Source organism: Octopus sinensis, linkage group LG11 (genome assembly GCF_006345805.1).
Source record: "Octopus sinensis linkage group LG11, ASM634580v1, whole genome shotgun sequence".
Classification (NCBI taxonomy): Eukaryota; Metazoa; Mollusca; class Cephalopoda; order Octopoda; family Octopodidae; genus Octopus; species Octopus sinensis.
This window is the reverse complement of record NC_043007.1, coordinates 66945249-66972743: the sequence shown is the minus strand read 5'-3', so window position 1 is coordinate 66972743 and position 27495 is coordinate 66945249. Positions and strand designations below refer to the sequence as shown.

Here is a 27495-nt window from a genome sequence, read left to right as displayed (position 1 = left end):
CTTTGTATCTATGTGATTATCATTACTCAACTTCAAAGAAAGTCTTCAGATGGGTCATTTTGGTTTCTGATGTATCTTTTTGCTTTTGGCGTCTTTAATAGCTTTGTTTCACATTGTGCTTGTTAATACTTTTGGCTCACTTGGTCTTGGAACTTGAAAAAAATAATTTAAAGATTTAGCCTAAAAATTTTCATTTTATGTTTTGGAATTTGTGGCTCACTGGAGATCAAAAAACAACAACAAAAAAAACCCGAATTACTTGCACACTTTGCATGCAAAGTTTAATAAAAAGTTCTATAATTGAATATTTAGGAAAACCTTGAGAAAATTATATCATTACCTTGTTTTATAAATCATATTTCTCTTTAGGAAAAACAAAACAAAAACAAACAAACAGTATGAATAATATGGTTTTTCAAATCATTTGAACATTAGTATTGATTTTCTGAAGTCTTAAATCTATCATTGTCAACATTGTCTTAGCATCCACTTCTCCGGTGAACTGGAAACAAATGGTACTGTTTAAATGAACCTTTTGTTTACAGAGATTGTGCAACATGTCAAGACATGTCGAGAAATCTGAACATGCTTTCATGTTTGACTGCAAGCAGAGGACACAGCTGTGTCTACAATGGAATAATTGTTTACAGTCAGTGAACATAGATGAAGATAAGGGGGGAAATATGAACTCGTTCACTAAATATGTACAATACCACACATACATTCATATCTATAAAGGCTGCTCTAGTTCCTTTCTACCATTTTCACTTACAAGGTATTGGTCAACTTGTGGCTAAAGTATAGACTGCTGACCAAAAAACTGCTATGTGGTTTTGAATCAAACTTTTTAACCATACAGCCATGCCTTAAATTATATTTTAAAAAATCCATGACACACAAAGATGTTCTTTGTGGTGCACCAGTGCACTTCAGGATACCAATGCACTTCAGTGCACTGTTTGATAATCACTGGCTTAGTTGGAAAATGAAGGTAGGGCTGTCATTATTGGCTGTCACACAGTATTATAGGCACCTGGGCAATGCAGTGCATTAGTGCCCCTAAATACACAATCATACCCTACATTGATTAGCATTGGGGTCTCCTGAACCTCTGGCACTCCTGGGAATTTGCTTAGTGTGCGCATGCCTTGAGATGGTACTGGAGGAAGTGCAGTACCAAGGGTTTTCTAGATTGGTGGTAGGAAAGTGGGAAATAAATTACGACTTATGACAACATGCCTAAAGATATTGGAGTTACACTCACACTGAAGTTTTGGTCCTTAGACTTGCAGTCAAGAGAACTATGCTAAATGTACCCAAGAGTTAGATACTGGTGTTAAATTGGTTGAACTAATTAACTGTCTCAGCCATGGATGAGTACAGTCTGTGTGATGGCCTTCTGATCATTTTCCATTCACCCAGTTTCATTCATATGACATTGATTGACTAGAAGTGAGGGTTGGCAACAGGAAGAGCATCTGGCTGTAGAAAATTTTCATCACAGAATTCTGTTTGACCCATGCAAGCTTAGAAAAGTGGATGTTAAAATGATGCTGTGATTGTTGTTGCTATTGTTGATGTTCATAGCTGTTGCTGTTGATTCTCAGGAAGTCAACTCTGAGAAGAACTCTGATTAAAGATATTTATACCATGACCATCCCATCTTTTTCTTTGGTCATTGTATGTCTAGGAAAATGTGAAGGCACATGGCTCAGTGGTTAGAGTGTCGAGCTTATGATCATTAGGTTGTGAGTTCGATTCTCGGACCGGGCTGTGTTGTCTTCTTGAGCAAGACACCTTATTTCACATTGCTTCAGTTCACTCAGCTGTAGAAATGAGTTGTGACATCACTGGTGCCAAGCTGTATCGGCCTTTCTCTTGGATAACATCAGTGGCATGGAGAGGGGAGGCCGGTATGCATGGGTGACTGCTGGTCTTCTATAAACAACCTTGCCTGGACTTGTGCCTTCGAGGGTAACTTTCTAGGTGCAATCCCATGGTCATTCATGACCGAAGGGGGTCTCCTGTATGTCTAGGACTACAATATCCAATGTGTCCTTTGTTTATTTAATTTAATTTTTTTTTTTTAAGATAAGATATGATTTAGTTGCTACGTTTTTGCAGATGAAGCAACCACTGAAAGGCTCCATCAATCATCAGTGGCTTATGTTACTGCTACTGTTGTTGTTTAGCTCCAGGTCATTCTTAACTGAGCACCTACAGCTAGAAGTATGTGACCTCATTCTTGAAGGATATCTAGAATTATATTATCTAATATGTCCTTTCCTGTGTAAGACTATAGGATTTGATTTGAGGGAGATTTGGCTATGATTTTCAGCAACTGGAACAGTCATGTAAAGGTTACTTTGTTGGTTCATTGCTTTTGTTTAACCCCAGGCCAACCTCAATTAAGCATGCATATAATGAAAGGCAATCCACCCTTGATCTTCCTGCCTGTTTTTGTATATATATCAGGGACTACATATCCAATGTTTTCCATTGTCTTTTACTAAAATAGTGGTGAGTGATTTGAAGAAGATTTTACTGCTATTTCTAGTAAGTTGAGTGAATACATAAAGGTTCTCTTGTTGACTCACTGTTTTGTCTTTGTTGTTGTTGATGATGGTGATGTGGTATTTTATGCTCTAGTTTTCATTTGTTAGTATTACCATTGTAATCATAATGCCACTTGTTATTGTTGCAGTATCTGTGGTAAGCATAGCTGTGTAGTTAAGAATCTTGCTTCCCAACCATGTGGTTTTTGGGGTTTAGTTCCTATGTGTGGCACCTCTGAGCAGGTGTCTTCTGTTATAACCTTAGATGAATATAACCTTGGGGATGGATTTGGTAGACAGAAATTGAAAGAAAATTGTTAAAACTCTTGATAAAGATGGCCCATGCTTTCACTATATCTGCAGCACATTTTCCAGTCTGAGCTATAAAAGGATAACCGTGCAGTGTTTGATGAGTCTCAAATGAGAAAATGATGAAAAATGGAACTTTGTGAATTTAATGAATTGCATTGAAGTAGTTGTGTGGAATTTGTATGTAATAGTTTTAAATGAATTTTGGGCAGCGAGCAAGCAGCCAACTATACCAAAATACTTGACATCATGCTGGAGAACTTTCAGAAATTGGGAACGAATATGAGTATAAAGCTGCATTATCTCTATCTCTACAGTCAGCTTGGTAAATTCCTGAGCAGGGAGAATGTTTTCACTCAGGAAATAAAATCAATTGAACAAAGGTTTCAAGACAAGTGGGACTTGCATATGATTGAGAATTGTTGCTGGAATTTGGTATGAGATCTTTCTGGGGTTCAGTACTCAAAAAAATCATCCAAATGCAAATTCATGGGAAATTAGGCTTAAATAATGATGTAATTTGTCTGTAGAAATTTAAAGTTTTTCAGTAGAATTTGAAGAAAACATTCTTGTTTTGAAGAAAAAAAGCAGTTTCTGTGTATGGTTTGTATGTTGTGCCTTGTTCCTCATTAGCTGTTTTATTGAAAAAAACAAAACAATGAAATTCTATGGATCCAGTATCTTAAAATCTTGACATGATAGTAATAAATGGATGTCATTTTCAGATTCTGTGTGTCAAAACACCCCCATTTCATGTCCAAATTTTTGGACAACAGCATAAAAAAAATAATTAAAAAATTGTTCATTGTGTTATCAACTCCAGCAGGATTAAAGGTGAAGTTAACCCACGTGTGATTTGAACTCAGAATGTAAAGAGGAAGAACAAATGCCACAGGGCATTTTTTTTTTCAATACTCTACTGATTCTGCCAATCCAGCATTCTAAAATAATTATTTCTAATTTAGGTGCAAAGGCTGCAAATTTTTGAGGGTAAAGGTTGGTCAATTAAATTAACCCCCTGTATTTGATTGGTACTTTTATTTTATTAACTGTGGAGGGATGAAAGGCAAAGTTGGCTTCAGTGAAGTTTGAACTGAGAATATAATGAACTTGAAGAAATTTTGCAGAGTATTTTACCCTGCATTCTAACTATTCTGTTATTTCTCTGCTCGTAATAATGATGGTGATGATGATAATGATAGCGATGATGATGGTGGTGGTGGTGGTGATGATGATGATAATAATGGAGGACCTGAGGAAAATATGTTCTATAAATTTTCTTATTTTGATCTTTTATCTTTTTTTCAGTCATTTGACTGTGGTCATGCTGAGGTTCCGCTTTGAAGGGTTTTAGTCAACCAAATTGACCTTATTTATTTAAACCTAGTACTTATTCTATTGGTCTTGTTTTGCTGAACCACTAAGTTACAGGAGACATAAAAGCCCCAACACCAGTTGTCAAGTGGTGGGTGGGGTGGGGGACAGACACTAACACAGACACTTGCACACAGATGTGCACACACACGCATGCATGCACACATATATGATGGGCTTCTTTCAGTTTCCATCTATCAAATCCACTCGCAAGGCTTTGGTTAGCCTGAGGCTACAGTAGAAGACACTTGCTGAAGGTGCCATGCAGTGGGACTGAACCCAGAACCATATGGTTAGGAACCAAGCTTCTATCCACACAGTCATGCCTGTGCCTATTTATGAATAAATTTATAGATTTTCATGTCAGCAGTTGATAATTGTTAAAGATTTTGATGGTCGAACTAGCAATTTTAGGGGAGGAATATGTTGATTACATTGACCCCAATATTTTACTGGGACTATATTTTATCAACCCTGGAGAGATGAAATCAAATTTGATCTTGAAAGAATTTAAACTCAGAATGTAGAGTCAGAAGAAATACTACTAAGCATTTTGTTCGATACACTAACAATTCTGCCAACTCAAAGGTTGACAAAAATATCAAGAATGGTACAGGGTGATGATTCAGTGTGGAATTACGTATAAAGTGTATAAAAATGAAAAATAACATATAAAAAAAATACATGGAATGGATAAGAGACATTAAGATTTTAAAAGTACATACATAGGCACAGGAGTGGCTGTGTGGTAAGTAGCTTGCTTACCAACCTTATGGTTCTGGGTTCATTCCCACCGCGTGGCACCTTGGGCAAGTGTCTTCTACTATAGCCGTGGGCCGACCAAAGCCTTGTGAGTGGATTTGGTTGATGGAAACTGAAAGAAGTCCATTGTATATATGTATATATATATATATATATATATATATGTGTGTGTGTCTTTGTGTTTGTCCCCCCAACATCGCTTGACAACTTATGGTAGTGTGTTTATGTTCCCGTAACTTAGCAGTTCGGCAAAAGAGACCGATAGAATAAGTACTAGGCTTACAAAGAATAAGTCCTGGGGTCGATTTGCTTGACTAAAGGCAGTGCTCCAGCATAGCCACAGTCAAATGACTGAAACAAGTAAAAGAGAGTAAAAGAGAATATTTGCAAGGAATTAAATAATAAAGAAGTACAATAAAAACCAATAATTAAAACAGGATGTAACTTAAAAGGGATAAAACATGAAAAATTACTGGTTACATTGGATTTAGGCATTCCACAAACTTACTCATAAACCATGTTTTTGAATTGTGTTCAAGTGCAACCAAATGCACTGCTAAGCATTTTAAAGACATTTAGTGTTGAAAAGACATCAGCATCTTTGAGGTATACTTAAGCTCACTGTAATGTCTTTGTATATTTTTACTAATATTAAAACTATTTTTTGCATGTTGTTTGTATTCTAAAACTAATAGTTTTTGTGTCATTCTAATTTTGGAAAGAATGATGAACTTCCGTTCTCTGTCGTCTTCAATTTCTTTGTTATTCTCTTGAGGAGCAATATCACTTGTTTTGAAGAAATTGTTTCTACTCACCCATTTTTGTTGTTTTATGTTGAGCATTCTGATTTTGGGATTTCTTTTCCTTTATTTTTACCTTTTGTTTTTTCACTGGCTGTATGTAGGTTTTCATCTGCAGCAGTTTCCTCATTACATTATGAGTGCTACTACTGGTACTCACTGTTAGGGGACAGAGTGTTTGCTCATCTATTTCTAATACTGGCCATAAAGAGATTTCTCTTGCTATCCCCTAAATTTGGGCTGATAGTGACCTGGAAACTTTTTTAATCTTCCTTTTTGCTGTTTTGATTGTCATTATTTTTATTTTGCTTTGTTGTAAAAATTGATGAAACATTTCCTAGGAGTGCAGAAGCTTTAGTATATTCTTTTATTATTTTATATATCCTTCAGTTTTTTTATTTGCTTTTATAAGCTTTTTCTACTGCTTAGTTATTTATTTCCAAAACTGTGTTTTGTTCAAGATCCTTCATATTGCAATATGTATAGTTTGGGTAATTCATATTTTGCTAGTCTTTATTTATTTCATTCTGCTAGTCTTTTCTTCCATTATCTTTTATTATGCTGCTACATGCAATGTTGCAATGACTTCTGTTGATACTTTCATTTGGTTCCTTTCTTAAATGCTAGGATTTAAAGGAAGTTTGTTATTGTTTAGTGTTCAGTGGTAACTCCTACACAATAACAAACTTCCACTATCAAACCAAAGAAACTGTCTCTATCATCCCTTTCTTACAAACTACACCAGAACAAACATACTTTTCTCCTGTTCTTCAACATCTTAACTCTTCCTACTCAACCACTTCTATTCTATGCCTATACTATACCTAATTCACATCACTCCATATACCAAAGGAACATTCTGTTCAAAACTATATAAAGCCAGAAAGAGGAAAGTAAATCACAGTCTGCTGAAGGCTCGTAAGCTGAAAATTTGAAGCCATCACCCATGTTTTCCTTGTGTGTATGTATACACACACACACACACGCACATATATATATATGCATGAATACACACACACAAGAAGGGCTTCTTTCAGTTTCTATTTATCTAATTCACTCACAAGGCTTTCATATAGAGAATTGTCTGAAGTGTTTTGCATCAGTACTGAACCTAAAACCACACTGCCATGCCTATGCCTTGGCCTTACATGTATGTATGTATATATGTATGGCTTGCTGGCTAGGGCATGTATGTGTGTGTGGTGTGTGTGTGTGTTTATATATATATATATACATGTGAGGGCGCGTGGCTTAGTGGTTAGGGCATTCGGCTCATGATCGTAAGGTTGTGAGTTCGATTCCCAGCGACGCATTGTGTCCTTGAGCAAGACACTTTATTTCACGTTGCTCCAGTCCACTCAGCTGGCAAAAATGAGTTGTACTTGTATTTCAAAGGGTCAGCCTTGTCACTCTCTGTGTCACGCTGATTATCCCCGAGAACTACGTTAAGGGTACACGTGTCTGTGGAATGCTCAGCCATTTTCACGTTAATTTCACGAGCAAGCTGTTCCGTTGATCGTATCAGCTGGGACCCTCGTCGTCGTAACCGGCGGAGTCTTTTAAGATATATATACATATATATATATCTGCATGGCTTAGTGGTTAGGACATTTGACTCACAAATATAAGGTCGTGAGTTCAATTCCTAGCAGTGCATTATGTCCTTGAGCAAGATACTTTATTTTATGCTGTTCCTGTCCACTCAGCTGACAAAAATGAGTTGTGTCCTTAATTCAAAAGGCCAACCTTGTTACATTCTGTGTCACATTGAATCTCCTTAAGAACTATGTTAAGGATATGTGTGTTTGAGGAGTGCTCAGTCATTTGCACTTTAATTTCATAAGTAGGCTGTTCTGTTGATTGGACCAACTAACTGAGTGTGAGTTATATATATAGTTATGTTATATTCTGTTAAGAATGTAATAGAGTACAGTATAAAGCTTGTCCACCTTCAGATTTCACCCTGTGATAGCCTGTAGTTTTCCAACGGACCTTCAGCAACAACACGTCTCTTAATACACTCAGTGGGTACTACTAACTCCAGGCCACAACAAACAGATAGGATGCACTTGAAGTTGAGAATTTAAATTTATAGAGACAATATGTCTATATCGCCTGAGGAAACACAACTAGATCTCATAATGCAGGGAAATGGTTACATAACCAAATACCTGCAAGTCTGGAGAACTACATTGTGTAGAAACGGTTGTAGTGATTGCAAATAAATGTCCAACCATACTCTTTCTTGTTGACTGCAACTTATTCAATTGTGTGTATATATATATATATATATAATATATATATATATATATATATATATATATAATTATATAAGTTTGAGGATATATTAACCTCTTAAAGGGATGATTACATCCAAGGAAATACTGCTTCTATACTGTCTTTGGGAAATTTTATTTCCCAAAATCGATAGGTATGAAGTGTATAATCTGTATTAAATTAAGAAAAGAAAATGGAGAGTTAGTGGTTAGTATTTATTTATTAATAAATTGATAGTAATTTCTTGCTACAGCTGTTTCCATTTATACTCATTGGATAGATTACAAATGTATGCATTAAATTTGCATTTATATATATGTTGGACAAACACGTAGCTTAGCGGTTATGGTGTTGCACTGATGATTGTAAGATTGATGTTTTGATTCCTGAACCAGGCAATGCATTATGTTTCTAAGGAAAACACTTCATTTCATATTGCTTCAGTCTTCTCCAGCTGGAAAAGTGAGTAATGAGCAGGTGTCTCATCCAGCCACAAAATCTGGCAAACCGGTCTTATGGGCCTACAGTTCATGAAGGACCTTTGACTCTTTTGATACATATAAGAATGTGTGTGTGTTACATATATGCGCATACACACACACACACATGCACTACTTTGTAACTGGTTGCAAAGAAGAGTACTGAATACGTTGTGCAGAGTAATTATTTTTATTATAATTTAATAGATAAATAATAAATTACTTAGCCATTTTCAAAACCTTTACTCAAATGAAATCCATCCGATGAATGCTTTCTCCAGTATGAAACTTAAAGTTATGGAAAAAGTGTCACATTATCTACCAAGTTGCTAAACCCTTAATTATATTTATAATTATAAAAAAACTTTTTGTATAAGTTTTTACCGATAGTGGTTTTTTCCATACCGAAACTATTTGGTAAAATTTATTAATTATTAAATTAATAATTCTTTACCCTATATCTATAATGAGTGTATATATATACATGCACACACACACACATGCACACGTATATATATATACATGCGATATTGCATCTCAGCAGTCTTGTGGGTGGCTGGATCCTGTCAAAGCATCTAATCCATGCCTACGTAAGAAGCAGATGTTAACTGTGGTTGCTGCTGCTGATGATTGTGATATGAATATATATGAATAAACACGTGTGCATTCACACACTCACACACACACACACTTTCATACATATATGTTTATGTACAAACACACAGATACTTATTTACATGCATTCTTACCTACATATGTGTACACCCCATGCCATAGGTACACTCCTGTGACATTTAACCAATGTTGTGTGACTTCCATTCATTTTTATGTAGTCTGTATATGTTGTGCTGCCAAACATTCATGGATAAGATGCCAAGGAGAGGAGAAAAATGGAGGTAACCCAAACACTAATACGTATGCATTTTTGAATGTGCAATGAGCAATGGCTACAGTATAGCACTATTATGTTTTTTTACTTTAGCTGGGGACATCTCTCTGTCTTCAAAGGCTTTCATTTTTGCTTGGAGCATCCATTTCTGTTTGCTTCTTCATCTATCAGTCCATTCTTTCATTCATCCATTTGCCCATCAGTCTGTCCTTTCATCCACCCAATTTGTCTGTCAGTCTGTCATTTCATCCATCTATTTGTCTGCCAGACTGTCATTTCATCTATCCATTCGTCTACCAGTCTGTCATTTCATTTATCCATTTGACCATCAGTCCGTCCTTTTATTCATCCAGTTGCCCATCAGCCTGTCTTTTCATCCACCCATTTGTCCACCAGTCTGTCCTTTCATCCATCCATTTGTCCATCAGTCTGCCTTTTGTCCATCCATTTGTCTAGTCTATCCTTTCATCCATCCATTCATCCAGTCTGTCATTTCATCCATCCATTGTCCATCAGTCTGTCATTTTATCCATCTATTTGTCCATTAGTCTGTCATTTCATCTATCCATTCGTCCATCAATCTGTCCTCTCATCCATCTCTTTGTCCATAGACCTATCCTTTCATCTGTCCCTTTGTTCATCAGTCTGTTATTTCATTCAGCCATTCGTTCATGTGTCTGTTCATCTTTCATACTCTTTGCTTTGTTTGTTTCTTTTTCTAAGCTACAAGTTTCTCTCTGTGGACAGAGGATAGATTATCTTACTCTGATAAAGGTCTACAAATGCTAGAAACTGCTCAAATTGAGTTCTTTTTTTTGCCTGTGGAGAGATTAAAACTTTTAGTGTAACCACTGTAAGGTTGAACTGTATGTTTATAAAAAAAAAAAGATATACTTTATGCATGAAATGTTTGTGTGTGTGTAAGTGTGTGTATACATAGGCACAGGTGCAGCTGTGTGGTAAGAAATTTGCTTCCCAACTACATGGTTCTGGGTTCAGTCCCACTGTATGGCACCTTGAGCAAGTGTATTCTACTTTAGCCCTGGATTGTAGCCTTATGAATGGATTTAGTAGATAGAAACTGAATGAAGCGTGTTGTGTATGTGTGTGTATGTGTGTTTGTATGTGTGTGTATTTATATATATAATTGAATTTGGTAGGCAGAAGTTCTTGTGTGTATACATGTAAAAGAGATGTGTGTGTGTGTTTGTGTTGCTGTCTTGATGCCTTCACTTTGTGTGATAGTTGTAAGTGAGTGTTGCTATCATACAAATGATGTCCTTCATTTTCACTCTTGTGAAAACACGTTAGCTCATAGCTATCATTACCCTTACTAGGAACCAGGTGAAGATTGGTGACAGAAAGATATTTATATCATCATCGTCATATGTCTACTTTTGTTGGCTAGAACCAATTGTAATAAACCAAGTTAGTTCTTATTTGGAGTTAACCTTGACTGTATAACCATCTAACACCCCCCCCCACAAGCATTACTTAAATTGTATTATAGTCTCATGCAAGTTAGTTTACTTTGTTACCAACTAGTTTCATACCAAAACTGAAATGGCAAATTCAGTCATCATCAGAGGAGAGATGGGTAGGGGAGAGGAAATAGGGAGAAGGGAGGAGAGATGGTGGTGAGTGAAATGTGTACACTTTTTTTTTTAACTAAGTTTTTTTTCTCCGTTACTTAGCCTGTCTGTAACACTTTCATGTGATTAGTTGACGGGGAAAGATGAAGAGCAAAAGAAAAGGAGGGTAAGATGAAGAGTGAGAGAGAAAAAGGGAGAGTGCTGTGTATTAAATCTATAAAATTGTGCATAAAGTATATAAAGTGTATATATAAAGTGCATTAAGTAATGATTGTATTGCAATTTCTTTCACTCTTCAATTATTAGCAGATGTGTGACTAGCTTTTCATATAGACACTACATAGGCCATGCTTTCAGGTTTTTTGGATAAAGTTTTCAGAAATAAGCCTATAAGTTTACCATTAATTCCATATTATCCATATGATCTCAATGATAATAATAATAATAATAATAATAGTAATAATAATAATAATCCTTTCTACTATAGGCACAAGGCCTGAAATTTAGGGGAGGGGGATAGTCGATTACATTGACACCAGTACTCAACTGGTACTTAATTTATTGACTCCGAAAGGATGAAAGGCAAAGTTTGAACTTGGTGGAATTTGAACTCAGAACATAGTGGCAGACAAAATACTAAGCATTTCACCTGGTGTGCTAATGATTCTGCTAGCTTACCACCTTCTTCATAATGATAATAATAATAAGCTCGTCGTATCTATGTGTGTGTGTGTGTGTGCATGTGTGTCTGTGTTTGACCCCCCACCATTGCTTGACAACAAATGTTGGTGTGTTTACGTCCCTGTAACTTAGTAGTTCTGCAAAAAGGCCTGATAGAATAAGTACTAGGCTTACAAAGAAGAATAAGTCCTGGAGTCGAATTGTTCATCTGAAAGTGATGCTCCAGCATGGCTGCAGTCAAATGACTGAAACAAGTAAAAGAATAAAAGAATATCTTGTCCATTTGGGATTTCGATGATATGATATTTTTAAGTGACATTGTAGGGTAGGTGTAAAAGGCAGTTTGAACATAAAGCAGATCTAATATTCAGGCTGGTTATGACCAGTTTAAATGCTAAAGGGTTAAGCTTATATTTTAGACAAGTTTTGTATGTCTAGTTCAGTGTGTGTGTGTGTGTGTGTATGAATATGCTGTGGTTGAGAAGACCCGGCAAGCCAAATGAGACCATAACCTCGTGGCCTATGCCAGGGGTGTATCCAGCCCACTTATGCATACCTTTTTTTCATTGGACACTAAACTCTGCTTGCAAAGACCTGTTAAGGGGCAAGTGAAATCAAAATCAAATTTGATGACTGGCATCCGTGTGCTAGTGGAGCGCTAAGAGTACCATCCAAGTATGATCGTTGCCAGACTGGCTTCCATGCCGGTGACATGTAAAAAGCAAGGTCGTTGCCAGTGCCACTGGACTGTCTCTTATGCAGGTGGCATGTAAAAAACACAATTTGAGCGTGGCCATTGCCAGTACCATCTGACTGGCCCATGTGCTGGTGGCATGCAAAAGCATGTGCTACATTCTCGGAGTGGTTGGCTTTAGGAAGGGCATCCAGCTGTAGAAACTCTGCCAGATCAAGATTGGAGCCTGGTGCAGCCATCTGGTTCACCAGTCCTCAGTCAGATCGTCCAACCCATGCTAGCATGGAAAGCGGACATTAAATGATGATGATGAGGATGATGATGTTATCCTCTCTGTTTTTTATTGACATCTCTTTGTCTTTATTACTACTGCCTGTTTATCTCTCACTTCCTTTCTGTCATTTTGTCTCTCTCCTGTCTATGCATCTTTATATGTATCTAGCATTGTCTTTCTCTTCTGTCTATGTATTGATATTTAACCCTTTGGTGTCCAAATTATTCTATCAAATGTTATGCTTATTTATTCACATTGCTTTGAATTATGCATTATTTCGTAACTTTAAGGGTTTGAAGTTATGATTGTATATATTTAGACTGATATTGGAGAGTAGGTGTGAGTAACCAGATCTAGCTGGTTTGAACATAAAGCAGGTAGAATATTTGGGTTGGATATGGCTGGTTTGAATGCTAAAAGGTTAAGATTTGAATACATGGTGAGAGCTGCATGAATGTGTGCTAAACAAGCATAAAGACAAAAAAGAAATCTCTTTTTCTTAAGGGTAAATTTTATACTTATTTTCACTTTAAATAAGAACAAAAACTATAATAATTGTTAGTCTCTTGTACAATTAAGTTTGCAATCTCATCATTGAAAACTCCTGTAAAATATTCGCTTTCCTTAGAGGATAGCTATATATCTCTCTCTTTCTTTTTACTTGTTTCAGTCATTTGATTGTGGCCATGCTGGAGCACCACCTTTAGTCGAGCAAATCGACCCCAGGACTTATTCTTTGTAAGCCTAGTACTTATTCTGTTGGTCTCTTTTGCTGAACTGCTAAGTTGTGGGGAAGTAAACACACCAGCATCGGTTGTCAAGCAATGTTGGGGAGACAAACACAGACACACAAGCATACATATATACACACTACTGGCTTCTTTCAGTTTCCATCTACCTGAGGCTATAGTGGAAGACACTTGCCCAAGTCACCACGCAGTGGGACTGAACTCGGAACCATGTGGTTCGTAAGCAAGCTACTTATCACACAGCCACTCCTACGCCTATGTATGTAAAATTTTTGAAATATCAATTGATGACATCTACTATTTGAGGGTTAACATTGTCTACTATTTTTCTTCTGTTACCCAGTGTTTCTTCTAAATTTCTTCTGTCGCTCAGTGTGTGTGACTCTCTAACTATTAGTTAAACTGGCCTTCCTTTTTATTAGTTCTTATTGACATCTTCTTCTTCCCATCTTCCTCATCCCCATATTTATGTCTGTCTCTCTTTCTCTGTAACTCTATCACTCCATTTCTCTCTTTCACTATATGTAACTGTCTCTCATCTGTTGCATACGTTTCTGTGTTGCACTGTCACTACCTCACTGTCACTCTGTCAATATGTATGTATAGAAGGATGGATAGACTAACAGATGGATGGTTGGAAGGAGAGATGGTGGTGGGGTTTAAAAGGTTTGTATTGCAATCATGAGATTCTGAGTTCAACCCATTGCATGGCATCTTAACAAGTTTTTGTCTTTATTTTTTTTCATCTTTTACCATAGCCTCTCATTTGGATCTAACACTTGTGAGTGAAATTAGGCAAATGAGAGATATGTGGAAAACTATTTCATGGAAGAAAGGTAGTTGTATCTTAAAGCTCAGCTTTATTTAATGTTAGTTTAATTAGTATGTTAGTTCAGTTGATAGAACAACTGAATTAATTAGTAAGTACTGAATTAATTAGTATGCAGTTTAGTTGATGGGACAACTGGATTCTTAATGTTGAAACTGATGGAAGATTCATTGAAATGTCTTTCTTTCTCTTCCTTCTTCACTCACTTGCTTATTCTCCTTCCTTTCCTTCCCTTTCCTCTCGCTCTCTCTCCCTCTGTTCACTTGTTTGTTCATTCTTTCTTTTGTTCATTCATTCATTTTTTGTTATTTCTTTCGTTCATTCATTCATTCATTTAAATCAGCTTTGAATTTTTAAAAACTTATTTTCTTGAGCCTATACATGGATGTAAACTGACAGAAGGAGTAGATGGGTCAGCAGGTGAGACTCTGTCTGCAGCAGCTGTGTGTATATTTGCATGTGCAGGTTGGCTGAGTGAAAGTATGGAGGCACAGAATATTTGTTATCTTTACACATACATACTCATAACTCTATATCTGTCTGTTGGACTTTCATGTAAAGATATCATCATTATCATCATCAATTTATGTCTGGGTTTTTTTTTCTTCTTCATGCTAGCATAGTTAAAGGAAATTCTTTGAAGCAGATTTTCAATGGTTTGATGCTTTTCCTGTCACCAACTTCCACTTCAGTTACAAATAACTCTTTTCCTTTCTGCTGGTCCTCTATTAATGAACATTTGTAAATAAGAAAATGTAAACAACTTCACTGGTTGCTACTCAGATAGGCATTATCATCATCATTCTTTAATGCCTGTTTTCCATGCTGGCATGAGTTACATGGTTTGACTAGAGCTGGAAAACAGGAGAGCTGCACCTGGTTCCAATCTGATTTGGCCTGGTTTCTACATCCAGATGCCCTTCTTACTGCCAATCACTTTACAGTGTGTGCTGGGTGCTTTTTACATGTTACCAGTACAGAGTATTGCGGGTCAATCCTCTTCTCCAGGGGGAGTGGCCTTAACACTTCTGCTGTGGAGGACAGGTCTTCTTGAGTACAGCAATGTGCCAGGTGTCTTGGTCCTTTGTCATCTCCTCCGAAAGGTTCAGTGTCCTAAAAACTTGCAGAATCCACACACACACACACACACACACACATCTGACAAATAAAGAATTGCAGAATCCTCACACATACACACACCTGAAAATACCAATTTCTCTGGAGCAAGGCTACATTCTTCGATGACAAATGATGAATGAATGAGAAACATCTTTTAAATGTATCTATAATCTCTCTAATGACCCCCAAATAGCACTGTTTAGCTTAGCGCTGCAGATTTGTAGGAACATACCTGGAACGCTGAGAAATTACAATTTCTTTGATGGTTTACCTTTTACTTGTTTCAGAGATTAGACTGTGGACCTGCTGGAGCACCGCTTTCAAGGGTTTAGTTGAACAGACTGACCAGAGTGTTTATATTTTTTAAACCCTGGTACCTGTTCTATTGATTTCCTTTGTTGAACTGTTAAGTTACACACATAAGCAACCCAACACTAATTGTCAAGTGGTAGTAGGGGACAAACACAAAGACACACACACACACACACACACACACACACACACACACACACACACACACAAACACTACAGTTTCCATTTGCCAAATTCACTCACAAGACACTTACCAAAGATGCCATGCAGTGAGACTGAAACCAGAACATGTAGCAGGGAAGCAAACTTTTAATCACAAGACCATGTTTGCACCTATAAAATTGAATATGATGTGTTGGTCAGTGTTGTGTATGTATGTGTATGTATGCAAGTATCCATGCATGTATGCATATGTATGTATGCAAGTATATATATATGTATGTATGTATGCATGCATGCATACATGTATGTGTTAACATTTATTTTTATATTGAGTTGTAATTAAGATGATTTCGTATTAAACCTGAAGAATTAGTTGATATTTTTTTGTAGAATATATATTTATTATACTTTTTCAAGAGAAGTGACAATAACTTCAAAGTTTTAGCTCACCTTCATCAGATGGTCTGATGAAGGCAAGCTGACTAAAACTTTGGAGTCACTGTCATCACTCCTCCTGTCATAGTGTAAGAAATATGTATGATGTATTGCATATGTGTGTGTGTATGTATACACATGTATGTATTTGATGCTGACATCATACCTCAATTGTCATGCTGTCACTTTTTTTTTTACTTTTCCATTTTTATATACTATTTTCTTCATATACTATTCTTTGGCTGGTTTTGACTTCTTTTCACTTTACAGTTCGTTATTATTATTATTATTATTATTATTATTAAGGCATCAAGCTGGCCAAATTTTTAGCAATCTGGGCAAAATGCTTCGCAGCATTTCTTCCATCTTTATGTTCTTAGATCAAATTCCACTGAGGTTAACTTTGCCTTTCATCCTTTCAGGGTTGAAACGCCGGGATTGATATTATCCACTAATCTCCTCCCCTCAAATTTCAGGCCTTGTGCCTTTAGTAGACAGGATTATTATTATTACTATTATTATTATTGAGTGAGAGAGCAGTTAATGCCATCAAAGTGACACTGGTGTAAAATACACGAAGCCCAGTATACCCGTCATGACTACCCGTCTGATAAAGATACACCAGGCACATGCAACACAACTGTATGTGCGTGACATGGTGATTTCATATTGAGATAAACAGCACATGACCTTGCAGGTAGAGCCCAGTTAGAATTTTCTTCTGGTTGAGAAACCCATCCCGCTCAAAAGGTCCCTGAATAAGGGTTGTTTAAGGATGTTGAATAAAACACCCATGTTTCTAGAGGTGAATTATTCAAACCCCATAGAATCCCTCTCAACACATGATGCTCCCCCACTACTTCTGCTTGTGATCAGAGATGCACATATTGTCAGCCACCAAAGGACATGCTCAACTGGTTAAGGTCAAACAACTGACAAGCAAATCTTTGGTATTGAGCAGAATATTTGCTGTATCTCATCTTTTATACCAAGACAAAACAATGTACATGATAGCACTTCCAATCAGTTAAGATCAGAAACCACAAGAGCCACTGACTGGTACTGCATCAGGGCATGTTGTTGTTGTTATTATTATTATTGTTATTATTATTATTATTATTATTATTATTATTATTATTAAGGCATTGAGCTGGCCAAATCATTAGCATGCTGGGCAAAATGCTTAGCAGCATTTCGTCCGTCTTTATGCTCTGAGTTTAAATTCCATGCATGTCAATTTTTCCTTTCATCCCTTTGGAGTTGATAACATAAGTACCAGTTGAGTACTGGGGTCAATGTAGATACAAAGGACTAGCTTCTACTCCCGAAATTTCAGTCCTTGTGCCTATTGTAGAAGCAGAAACAAACAAGTTTAGGGCGTAGAGCTGGCAGAAACATTGGCACACCAGGTGAAATGTTTAGTGGTATTTCGTCTGCCGTTACGTTCTGAGTTCAAATTCCGCCGAGGTTGACTTTGCCTTTCATCCTTTCGGGGTCGATTAAATAAGTACCAGTTATGCACTGGGGTCGATGTAATCGACTTAATCTGTTTGTCTGTCCTTGTTTGTCCTCTCTGTATTTAGCCCCTTGTGGCTAGTAAAGAAATAAGTATTTCGTCTGCTGTTACGTTCTGAGTTCAAATTCTGTTGCGGTCGACTATGCCTTTCATCCTTTTGGGGGGTCGATAAATTTAGTACCAGTTATGCACTGGGGTCTATGTAATCGACTTAATCCCTTTGTCTGTCTTTGTTTGTCCCCTCTGTGTTTGGCCCCCTGTGGGCAATAAAGAAATAAGAAACAAACAAGTCAATATATAAATACAACAGATGAAGAATTATGCATATATAACAACATGAAGCCTTGTGGTTACTTTTTCCTGGGGTCCTGGGGTCGATTCATTCAACTAAAATTTTTTGAAGGTGGTGCCCCTGCATGGCCACAGTCTAATGAGTGAAACAAGGGAAAGATAAAAGATACACATATGCATATACTAAATGCATATATATTGGTATAACTATGTATGTATGCATGTATATATGTATGTCTGTCTGTCTGTCATTGTTCTGTTTTTTGAGATTTCTTGCCAATAGAGAAAGGGCCAGTTTCTAACCTAGACCCAATGCTCCTTCATTGGAATTTCAACATCAACATGTATTTTTGTTTGTATGTATGTATATGTGCAGATTTGTATGCTTTGTTTTATGTATGTCTTCTCATGCATATAATTGCTTGTATAGACATACTCATATATATTTAAATGATAAACTGGAAAGTTTTACAGATTTTTATAGTTCCCAGTGATGGATTGGATCTGTAGTCTTTGAATCAGCTTTCTCTTGTCTGGTTTTGAGAAGCCTAATTTCTCAAGATTGGTATTTAGACACTGTGCTACATTTCTCAGGGCCCCAATAATTGCAGGTATAAACCTGAACTTGTAATGTGGATAGAGTAACTGTATGTATGTATGTATCTGTCTGTTTGTCTATGTGTGTGTGTCTTTGCTTGTCTCCGCATCTCCGGTGTTGGTTTGTTTACGTGCCCATAACTTTGTGGTTCAGCAAAAGGGAATCAATAAATTAAGTATCAGGCTTAAAAAGTAAGTACTGGGGGAGGGAGGCAATTTGTTTGACTAAGACCCTTAGTTCTTTCGTTACTATATTTATTTTGAGATGCTCTGTGTTTCTTTCAATTACTTTAAATATAACAAAGAATTTAGTAAAATAACTTAGTTATCATTAAGCTGGTGTTAGGAACACAAATTGTGACTAAGGTTTGGTGGAAGATTTTAATTCAAAACTTCTGAAAACAAGAGATGTGTACTCAGAGCCAGAGCTGGTTTCAGCCAGGTTGGTATTGAAAGGGTTAAAGATGGTGCCCTGGCTGCAGTCTAAAGACTGAAACAAGTAAAAGGATAAAGAATACATACACATTCATAGATACATATATCTTGTATGCACAGACGTACATACATGTGTACACATTCAGCCACACACACACACAGATGCATGTATACATTCTATATGTACATAAATACATGACACTTGGTTTGACTACTTCAAAGAAATTGAAAATACAGCGGTTTTGGGGTTTTTTTTTTGTAAAGTAATGATTTTATTGTGGATAGAGGAAAATTCCAGTATCCAGTGGATGAGATTCTTTGAACTGTCTGAAGATTCTCACCCAGCTTGAAACTGTTGGTCACTGTCACATATTGAATTCTCCAATACCTACAATAATGTATATTTGTGTGTGTGTGTGAGCGTGTATACGTGCACGCACACACACACACACACACACACACACACATATATATATATATATATATATATATATATATATATATATATATATATATAAATTAAAGCAAGAAAGAAAGGGCAAACAGTTTGGCAAGACTTGACAAGGACATTTAATTCATCTTTATTATAAAAGGCTTAGTTTTATAGTATAACTAAATTAAATGTCCTTGTCAAGTGTTGCTAAACAGTTTGCCCCTTTCTTTTCTGCTTTAATCTATACCAGCTGGCTCAAAGGGAAGCCACTCCTAGCTTGCTTTAGAAAGGGCAGTCACAAAATCACATCTTCAACTGCAGTTCGAACCAGAATTTTAGTGTTATACCAATTCGAGAACTCAGAGGGCATGCCCATTAGTTTGAGTCATCTTGACAAAAACTCCTTGTAAAGTCAGGAGGTATGAGATGACTATATTTATTTCACCAGTCGATATCCATAGGATGATGGTCATTTCACAGCCAACAACATCATGCAAAAATAATTTATTTTAGTGTATGTGGTATGTAGCTGGGTCCACTAAAGGAGCATTTTTTTGTGATTACCACTGGAGTATAGTAATTCATATATTTTACATTAAAGTTATATATATATATACCATAAAAAAAACATGTAATTTGTGCACCTGTGTAATTTATGCAGGTGATTTTCAGGATAAAATTTGTTAAAAAATAAGCTTCTACTTGTGTAAAATTTGCACCCAAAAGTTTTCAGAATTGCTGATATAGCCATGGGAAAAAGGTTTTTGATTTAGTTGTATTTAGCATAATTTCGTTTATTAGATTTTATTAAATTTTCATTAACTAAAAATAATTTCTGTTTAACAGATATCACATTGAAAGCTATTAAATTACAAAGTGTTTGTGTTGTTTATAATAAAGTTTATTTTGCATTTCTTGTCTGATCTTTAGTATACTGCTGTATGTCTTCTCAAATCATGATTTCTACAAAAGTAGTTGATAAGAATTACCAACAAAAACAAAGCTGATAAATACACATAGGTGTTGCAAATTAAGTTTAATTACCAATAAATATCAGCTTGGATGACACTTTACTCAACCGACAGAAGAAGGTGACTGGTCAAACTGATTATGTAAACAGAATTCTTTTCCGCCTATTCTTGTCAGAACTTTTGATACGGAGTATCAAAATTCTAATCCCTTTCACACTTATAAAATGTCAAGCAAACATAAAAATTTGTCATTATTATTATTGTCAGTATGGGCAGAACTTATGAATTGTTCACTGCAAAGGAGAAATTAAATATGTTGAATATGCATTTGAACATGACAATAGTATTTTAATGTTAATGAAGCCATTGTTTGAAATTGGTGTAAGCAGTACAACAAATTCAAAACAATGCCTAGTAATAAACAGACAAAAATTAAACTATACGATCAAGATTACCCATATCATTACATTTTTTTTCAGTCAGGAATATCCATATCACTATGCATGTCAATGGTGCTTCATTGTGATAGGTAGAAACTCCAAGCAGTGTAAAATATGGCCCAGACCGTGTTTACCAGCATGAATGTCAGACTTCAAAAAGTAGTTAACCATTTAATGGTTTTAGTAAATTTATACAGAAAAAGTAAGCATTATACTGTCCAGCATAAATAAAGTCAACTTCATTATATTTAAACCATTATTTTTTCTGTAGACATCTATTCTGACATTAAATGAGTCAACTTCCGGTACGAATGTTTACATGTTATACGTCTTTTTTCAACAAAAAAAATTTCCAAAAAAATTCTGGAAATGATTACTCATGTAATTTATGTACCCATAAAGTTCATTTTTATTTTTGCAAAAAAAAAAAAATTGCATAAATTACATGGGTTTTTATGGTATATGTTTATATATTTGTGTGTGTCTGTCTTTACAATTTAAAAAATTCATGAAAAAAATAAAAGCATATTTCAGCAGTTTATGTGCAGCTAATAGGACCCATATGGAAGTGTTCTGATGTTTCCAATAAAACTTATTTTGTTTGCCTATATTTTTCAATAAACTCTGCTGAATTATATTTCGTTTTTCAAATTGTAAAGGTAATTTATAGGCACCCTATATATATTTGTGTATGGTTGTGTGTGCGTGTGTATGTGTGCATATATGTATGCATGCATACACATCCACTCATGTAGTTATATATGTAGTTACATATGTGCGTGCATGAGTTTATATGTGTATTTACATATGTGCTTGTGTATGTATGTGTGTGTGTGTGTGTGCGTACTTACACACATTCATATGTAAACACAAAATCATACATCTCTTTTATCTCTATTTTCAGGCAGCGATTCTGTTTTTGAAACAGCAGAGACGTTTGTTAAATCCACCGCCAAACGTTTGTCGTTGAAGCGGAAGTGCTCAATCAGCCGTGTTCCCACAAGCACCCCTCCAGGAAGTCCTACTGTTTATGTCAGGAAATGAAACTGGACCTACTAGAAACTCTCCTTACTTTTAAGCTTCCAAGTATCATCCACATATTTAAAAAAAAGAAAGAAAGAAAAAAAAAGAAAAAAAAAAGAAAAAAACCTTAAAACTGAAGTCGAACCTTAAAAGGTGATCTTCAATGAAATGTTCTTAGCTGTTTGTTGTTACAATGTCAAATTTTTTTTTTTGGACTGAGATTAGTGGGGGGAGATGGTGGTGAAGTTCAAATCTTGATGTTATTGTTATAATTATTTGTTATTGTTTCAAAATTAATTTTTGTTGTTTTTTTTGTTTCCTAAATTATTTCAATTTTTCGTTCCATTTTGATATTATTTCAGATGTTTTTGTATCATTTTTCTTTTGTTTGACCATTATAGTTAATTTTCCCTTGTTTTCCTTCCTTTGTTTTCCCCTCATTCTTTTCCTTCTTTCTTTCCTTCTCACATTTTTGCCTTCTCTAGATTACTTTAACCCTCTAGCATTCGAACCACCAGTCATATCCAGCCTGAATATCCTACCTGTTTTATATTCAAACCAATCAGATCCAACCTTCCACACCTACCCTTCTAGAAACAAGCAATCACATCATGAAAATTTCAAAGCTACAAGATAATGCCTGATTAATTCAAAACAATGTGAATAAATAGGCATTACATTTGACAGAGTAATCTGAATGCTAAAGAGTTAATAGTAGTTTGTGAAACAAAATGCTTTATCTCATCATCAGTGGATCCTTGAAACCAAAGGACTGCTATAATCTTTACCGCCATCTGCCTACTAATGTAAGCTTATACATTTGCATTTTTTCTCTTCTACCACTTAGGATAAGATGCTAATCTGTATCAGCCTTGTCTTCCAGACAGAATTGGTTCTTAGGTTTTGAGAATGCATATATGTAAATGTGTGTGTGTGTGCATGTGTGTATGTGTGTAGACGTATAGATTGATCTATTCATATTCTTACACAGTGGCCTCTGCTGTTTCAGCAAAGTGTATGTTTGTTAAGCAGCTCCTTTCATGATGCTTATTGAACCTGTGGTGGAATAGTGATGGCCTTATTGTGATACAACTTTGAATTCTTTAATAATTGTGGCCTAGCATACTTACCCGAATGAATTACTGAACTAACCCTTACATACATACATAAATACATAAATACATACATACATATATATTTATGTGCATATCTATCTATCTATCTATCTATCTATCTATCTACCCATCCATCTATCCATCCATCCACACACACACACACACACACAAGTGACAAACAAATAACATTACACTTGAAACTGAAGAGTACCAACAAATTTCAATCAAACTGTTTCAATCCACATACATGCACACACACACACACACATATACATACATACATTCACTCACACATATTTACACAGAACAGTGCACTATCTTTATGTATTTACATGCATATATATGCATATATTTGTGTGCATATATATATGTATTTATATGTATATTTGTATGTATATATATGTATATACATATTTACATGTATGTGTATATATGTGTATATGATGATGATGATCATATATACGTGAAGAAAATGGTGCTGATACCAGCTCAATGGATGATAAAGATAATTACAGATGTAGGGATAGTGGTAATAAGAATTCTGGATTTGAACAGAATTATAATGTTTAGATAATAACAAATGAAAATGTAAATGTGAAAATGAGAGAAATATTACTAATGATAATAGTAACAAAAATTTAAACAAAAATATAAATATAAATAAAAATAAATATATCAATAAAAATACAAATAAAAATGTAGATGCAGATATAAATATAAATGTAAATAAGAGTAAGAATATAAACTTCTCCACGTGTAGCAATAGAAGTCAATATCATCTGGCAAGCCAATTTCTAAGACCAAATCTAGAGTCTGTCAGGTGATTTGGTTTGCCCCTCCCTTTTCACTAAGAGTGAAAGGTCTTCCAAAATTATTTTTCAAATTGTTGAAAGAAAATTTCCCTAAGCATCACAAATATTACACTATTTGTAACAAATCATCAATAAAGCTAGCTTATTCGGTTACTCCCAATCTGGGGTCTATCATCGCTTCAATCAATAGGAAAAAAATAAGATACCTTAATGATAGAAGTAATAATAATGATGATGATAATGGCAATTACAATGATATTGATGAGAATATTAAATCTAATAATGTGAGACTCATTAATGGCACCATCGATACTAGTAACGGAATTATGGAACCCTGTGAAACGGAACATGAAAGATGTACAAAAAATGCAAACGTTGATATGAATAATGATAATAAGAATGGTGGTGGTAATAATGATAATAATAATAATAATAATAATAATAATATTAGTAAAGCAAATAATCCAAATGTAGGCTTGGACGAAAGTACAATGAATGCTATCGATCCTGACAACGGAGGGATGGGAGAAAGTGGTATACTAAGTAATGCTAGGAATAAACCCAATAAATGGCAAGATAAGTGTAATTGTAGAGACCCTTCAAAATGTCCTATTAGTGGAAATTGTAACCAGAATAATGTAATCTGTAAATGTAGCGTACAAATCCATAATGGCCAAAGAAGAAATACATATTGGTAACTCGATAGACTTCAAGCAAAGGTATAGAAGCCACCTTAGTTCTTTTAGGATCCAAAATATAGGGTATCCACCGCATTAGCAATGTTTATAAACGACCTTAGGGAAAGGAGTGTAGAGTTCAAATTATCTTGGTCCATCCTGGTTCATGCCCCTCCGTTTGGAATTGGATCCACTAGATGTGGGTTATGCATCAGGGAGGCATACTTTATTTTGAAAAATTATAATCATGCTATGTTAAATAAATTTACTGATGCAATTCCAGCTTGCACACATAAGATCCTTTTGATGTTTTTGAAAAATTAAAAAATTAAAAGTAAAATAAGAATAAGAGTAGTAATAATAATAAAAAGTCATAATACTAATTCAAAGTAAGGATAATAATGATAATTTAAAATTTAATATATATATGTATGTTTGTATTAGGCCATACACACACACACATATATATATATGCATATATAAATATGTATGTTTATATTAGGCCACACACACACATATTTGTATATTTTTATATAATTTATGTATGTGTATATATATATGTATATAAGTGTATATATGTATATGTGTAAGTGTATATATTTAACATATAGTATTTGCTTCTCTGCCTGTATGTATGTGCTGAAACAAATGCAGATATATATGCTCATATATATGCATGCGCATATATATATATATATATATATATATATATACACACACACACATACACTGACATACACACACATACACATGCACACACACATATATACACATATATCAGTCAGAATGCAATATCTCACTTTGGAACTTCAATTACTATGTTCCAAGGTACTTGTATTTTATATTATGTTTACTATTGAGCAAGGCACTAAATTATTATCCAAAATGTGGAATTCCCTGCCTGGTTGTCTGGCAGTTTCTGCTTTTTTACTACAATTGTTATTTCAAATTGAAAGTCCATGCTGAACTTTTTCTATATACATCATCATTGAAAGCTTTCTGCTTCTGCAAATCTGTTTTATCCCTTTTTTTTTTTTATCTTGTTTATTTGACAGAAGCTATTGTGCCTGCATTTATATTATTGAAGACAATCAAACACTTCAAGTGCTGTATACATATTTGTATATGTGTAACGTTGTGTTTGTTTACATGCTTTTAGTAAATATACACAAACTTATTGAATAAGCTTCTAGTATGTATGTGTGTGTGTCTGTGCGATTGTATGCATCTACATTCGTACACATATATATATATATATATATATATTATATATATATATATATATACACACATACACACACACACATATATATATATATATTATATATATATATACACACACACACACACACACTGACATACACACACATACACATGCACACACACATATATACACATATATCAGTCAGAATGCAATATCTCACTTTGGAACTTCAATTACTATGTTCCAAGGTACTTGTATTTTATATTATGTTTACTATTGAGCAAGGCACTAAATTATTATCCAAAATTGTGGAATTCCCTGCCTGGTTGTCTGGCAGTTTCTGCTTTTTTACTACAATTGTTATTTCAAATTGAAAGTCCATGCTGAACTTTTTCTATATACATCATCATTGAAAGCTTTCTGCTTCTGCAAATCTGTTTTATCCCTTTTTTTTTTTTATCTTGTTTATTTGACAGAAGCTATTGTGCCTGCATTTATATTATTGAAGACAATCAAACACTTCAAGTGCTGTATACATATTTGTATATGTGTAACGTTGTGTTTGTTTACATGCTTTTAGTAAATATACACAAACTTATTGAATAAGCTTCTAGTATGTATGTGTGTGTGTCTGTGCGATTGTATGCATCTACATTCGTACACATATATATATATATATATATATATATATATATATATGTATATATATACACACATACACACACACAAATACATATATTCATATATATATTTATATACATGTGTGTATATAAATATATGTATATATGTGTATATATATATATATATATAATATATATATATATACACACACACACACATACACTGACATACACACACATACACATGCACACACACATATATACACATATATCAGTCAGAATGCAATATCTCACTTTGGAACTTCAATTACTATGTTCCAAGGTACTTGTATTTTATATTATGTTTACTATTGAGCAAGGCACTAAATTATTATCCAAAATTGTGGAATTCCCTGCCTGGTTGTCTGGCAGTTTCTGCTTTTTTACTACAATTGTTATTTCAAATTGAAAGTCCATGCTGAACTTTTTCTATATACATCATCATTGAAAGCTTTCTGCTTCTGCAAATCTGTTTTATCCCTTTTTTTTTTTTATCTTGTTTATTTGACAGAAGCTATTGTGCCTGCATTTATATTATTGAAGACAATCAAACACTTCAAGTGCTGTATACATATTTGTATATGTGTAACGTTGTGTTTGTTTACATGCTTTTAGTAAATATACACAAACTTATTGAATAAGCTTCTAGTATGTATGTGTGTGTGTCTGTGCGATTGTATGCATCTACATTCGTACACATATATATATATATATATATATGTATATATATACACACATACACACACACAAATACATATATTCATATATATATTTATATACATGTGTGTATATAAATATATGTATATATGTGTATATATATATATATATATATATGCATACACTGACATATACTCATGCACGTATGTATATATGAATATATGCATACTCACATATACGTGCACACATGCATACGCACATACACATACACACATCTCTCTTTTTCTCCCTCTTTCTTTCTGCCAGTCTGTCTGTATGTATACATACATATATATTCGTAAATACACACACAGATACATCTATCTACATATAT

At 34.7% G+C, this 27495-nt stretch overlaps 1 protein-coding gene across 11 annotated transcripts in view; it reads left to right on the top strand.

Moving 5' to 3' along the window:
• Positions 1–22325, top strand: part of LOC115217392 (ral GTPase-activating protein subunit alpha-1) — a 288611-nt gene extending 266286 nt beyond the window's left edge. For 5 of the 11 annotated variants that reach the window (XM_036507636.1, XM_036507635.1, XM_036507630.1 and 2 more), the window contains one exon: positions 21880–22324. In XM_036507636.1, the coding sequence (XP_036363529.1) occupies positions 21880–22019 (140 nt within the window). In that variant the 3' untranslated portion in view covers positions 22020–22324. Of the gene's footprint in view, positions 1–21879 lie in introns of all 11 variants that reach the window. The other 6 variants (XM_036507627.1, XM_036507628.1, XM_036507625.1 and 3 more) reach the window with 2 other exon arrangements.
• The last annotated feature ends 5170 nt before the right edge of the window (positions 22326–27495 follow it).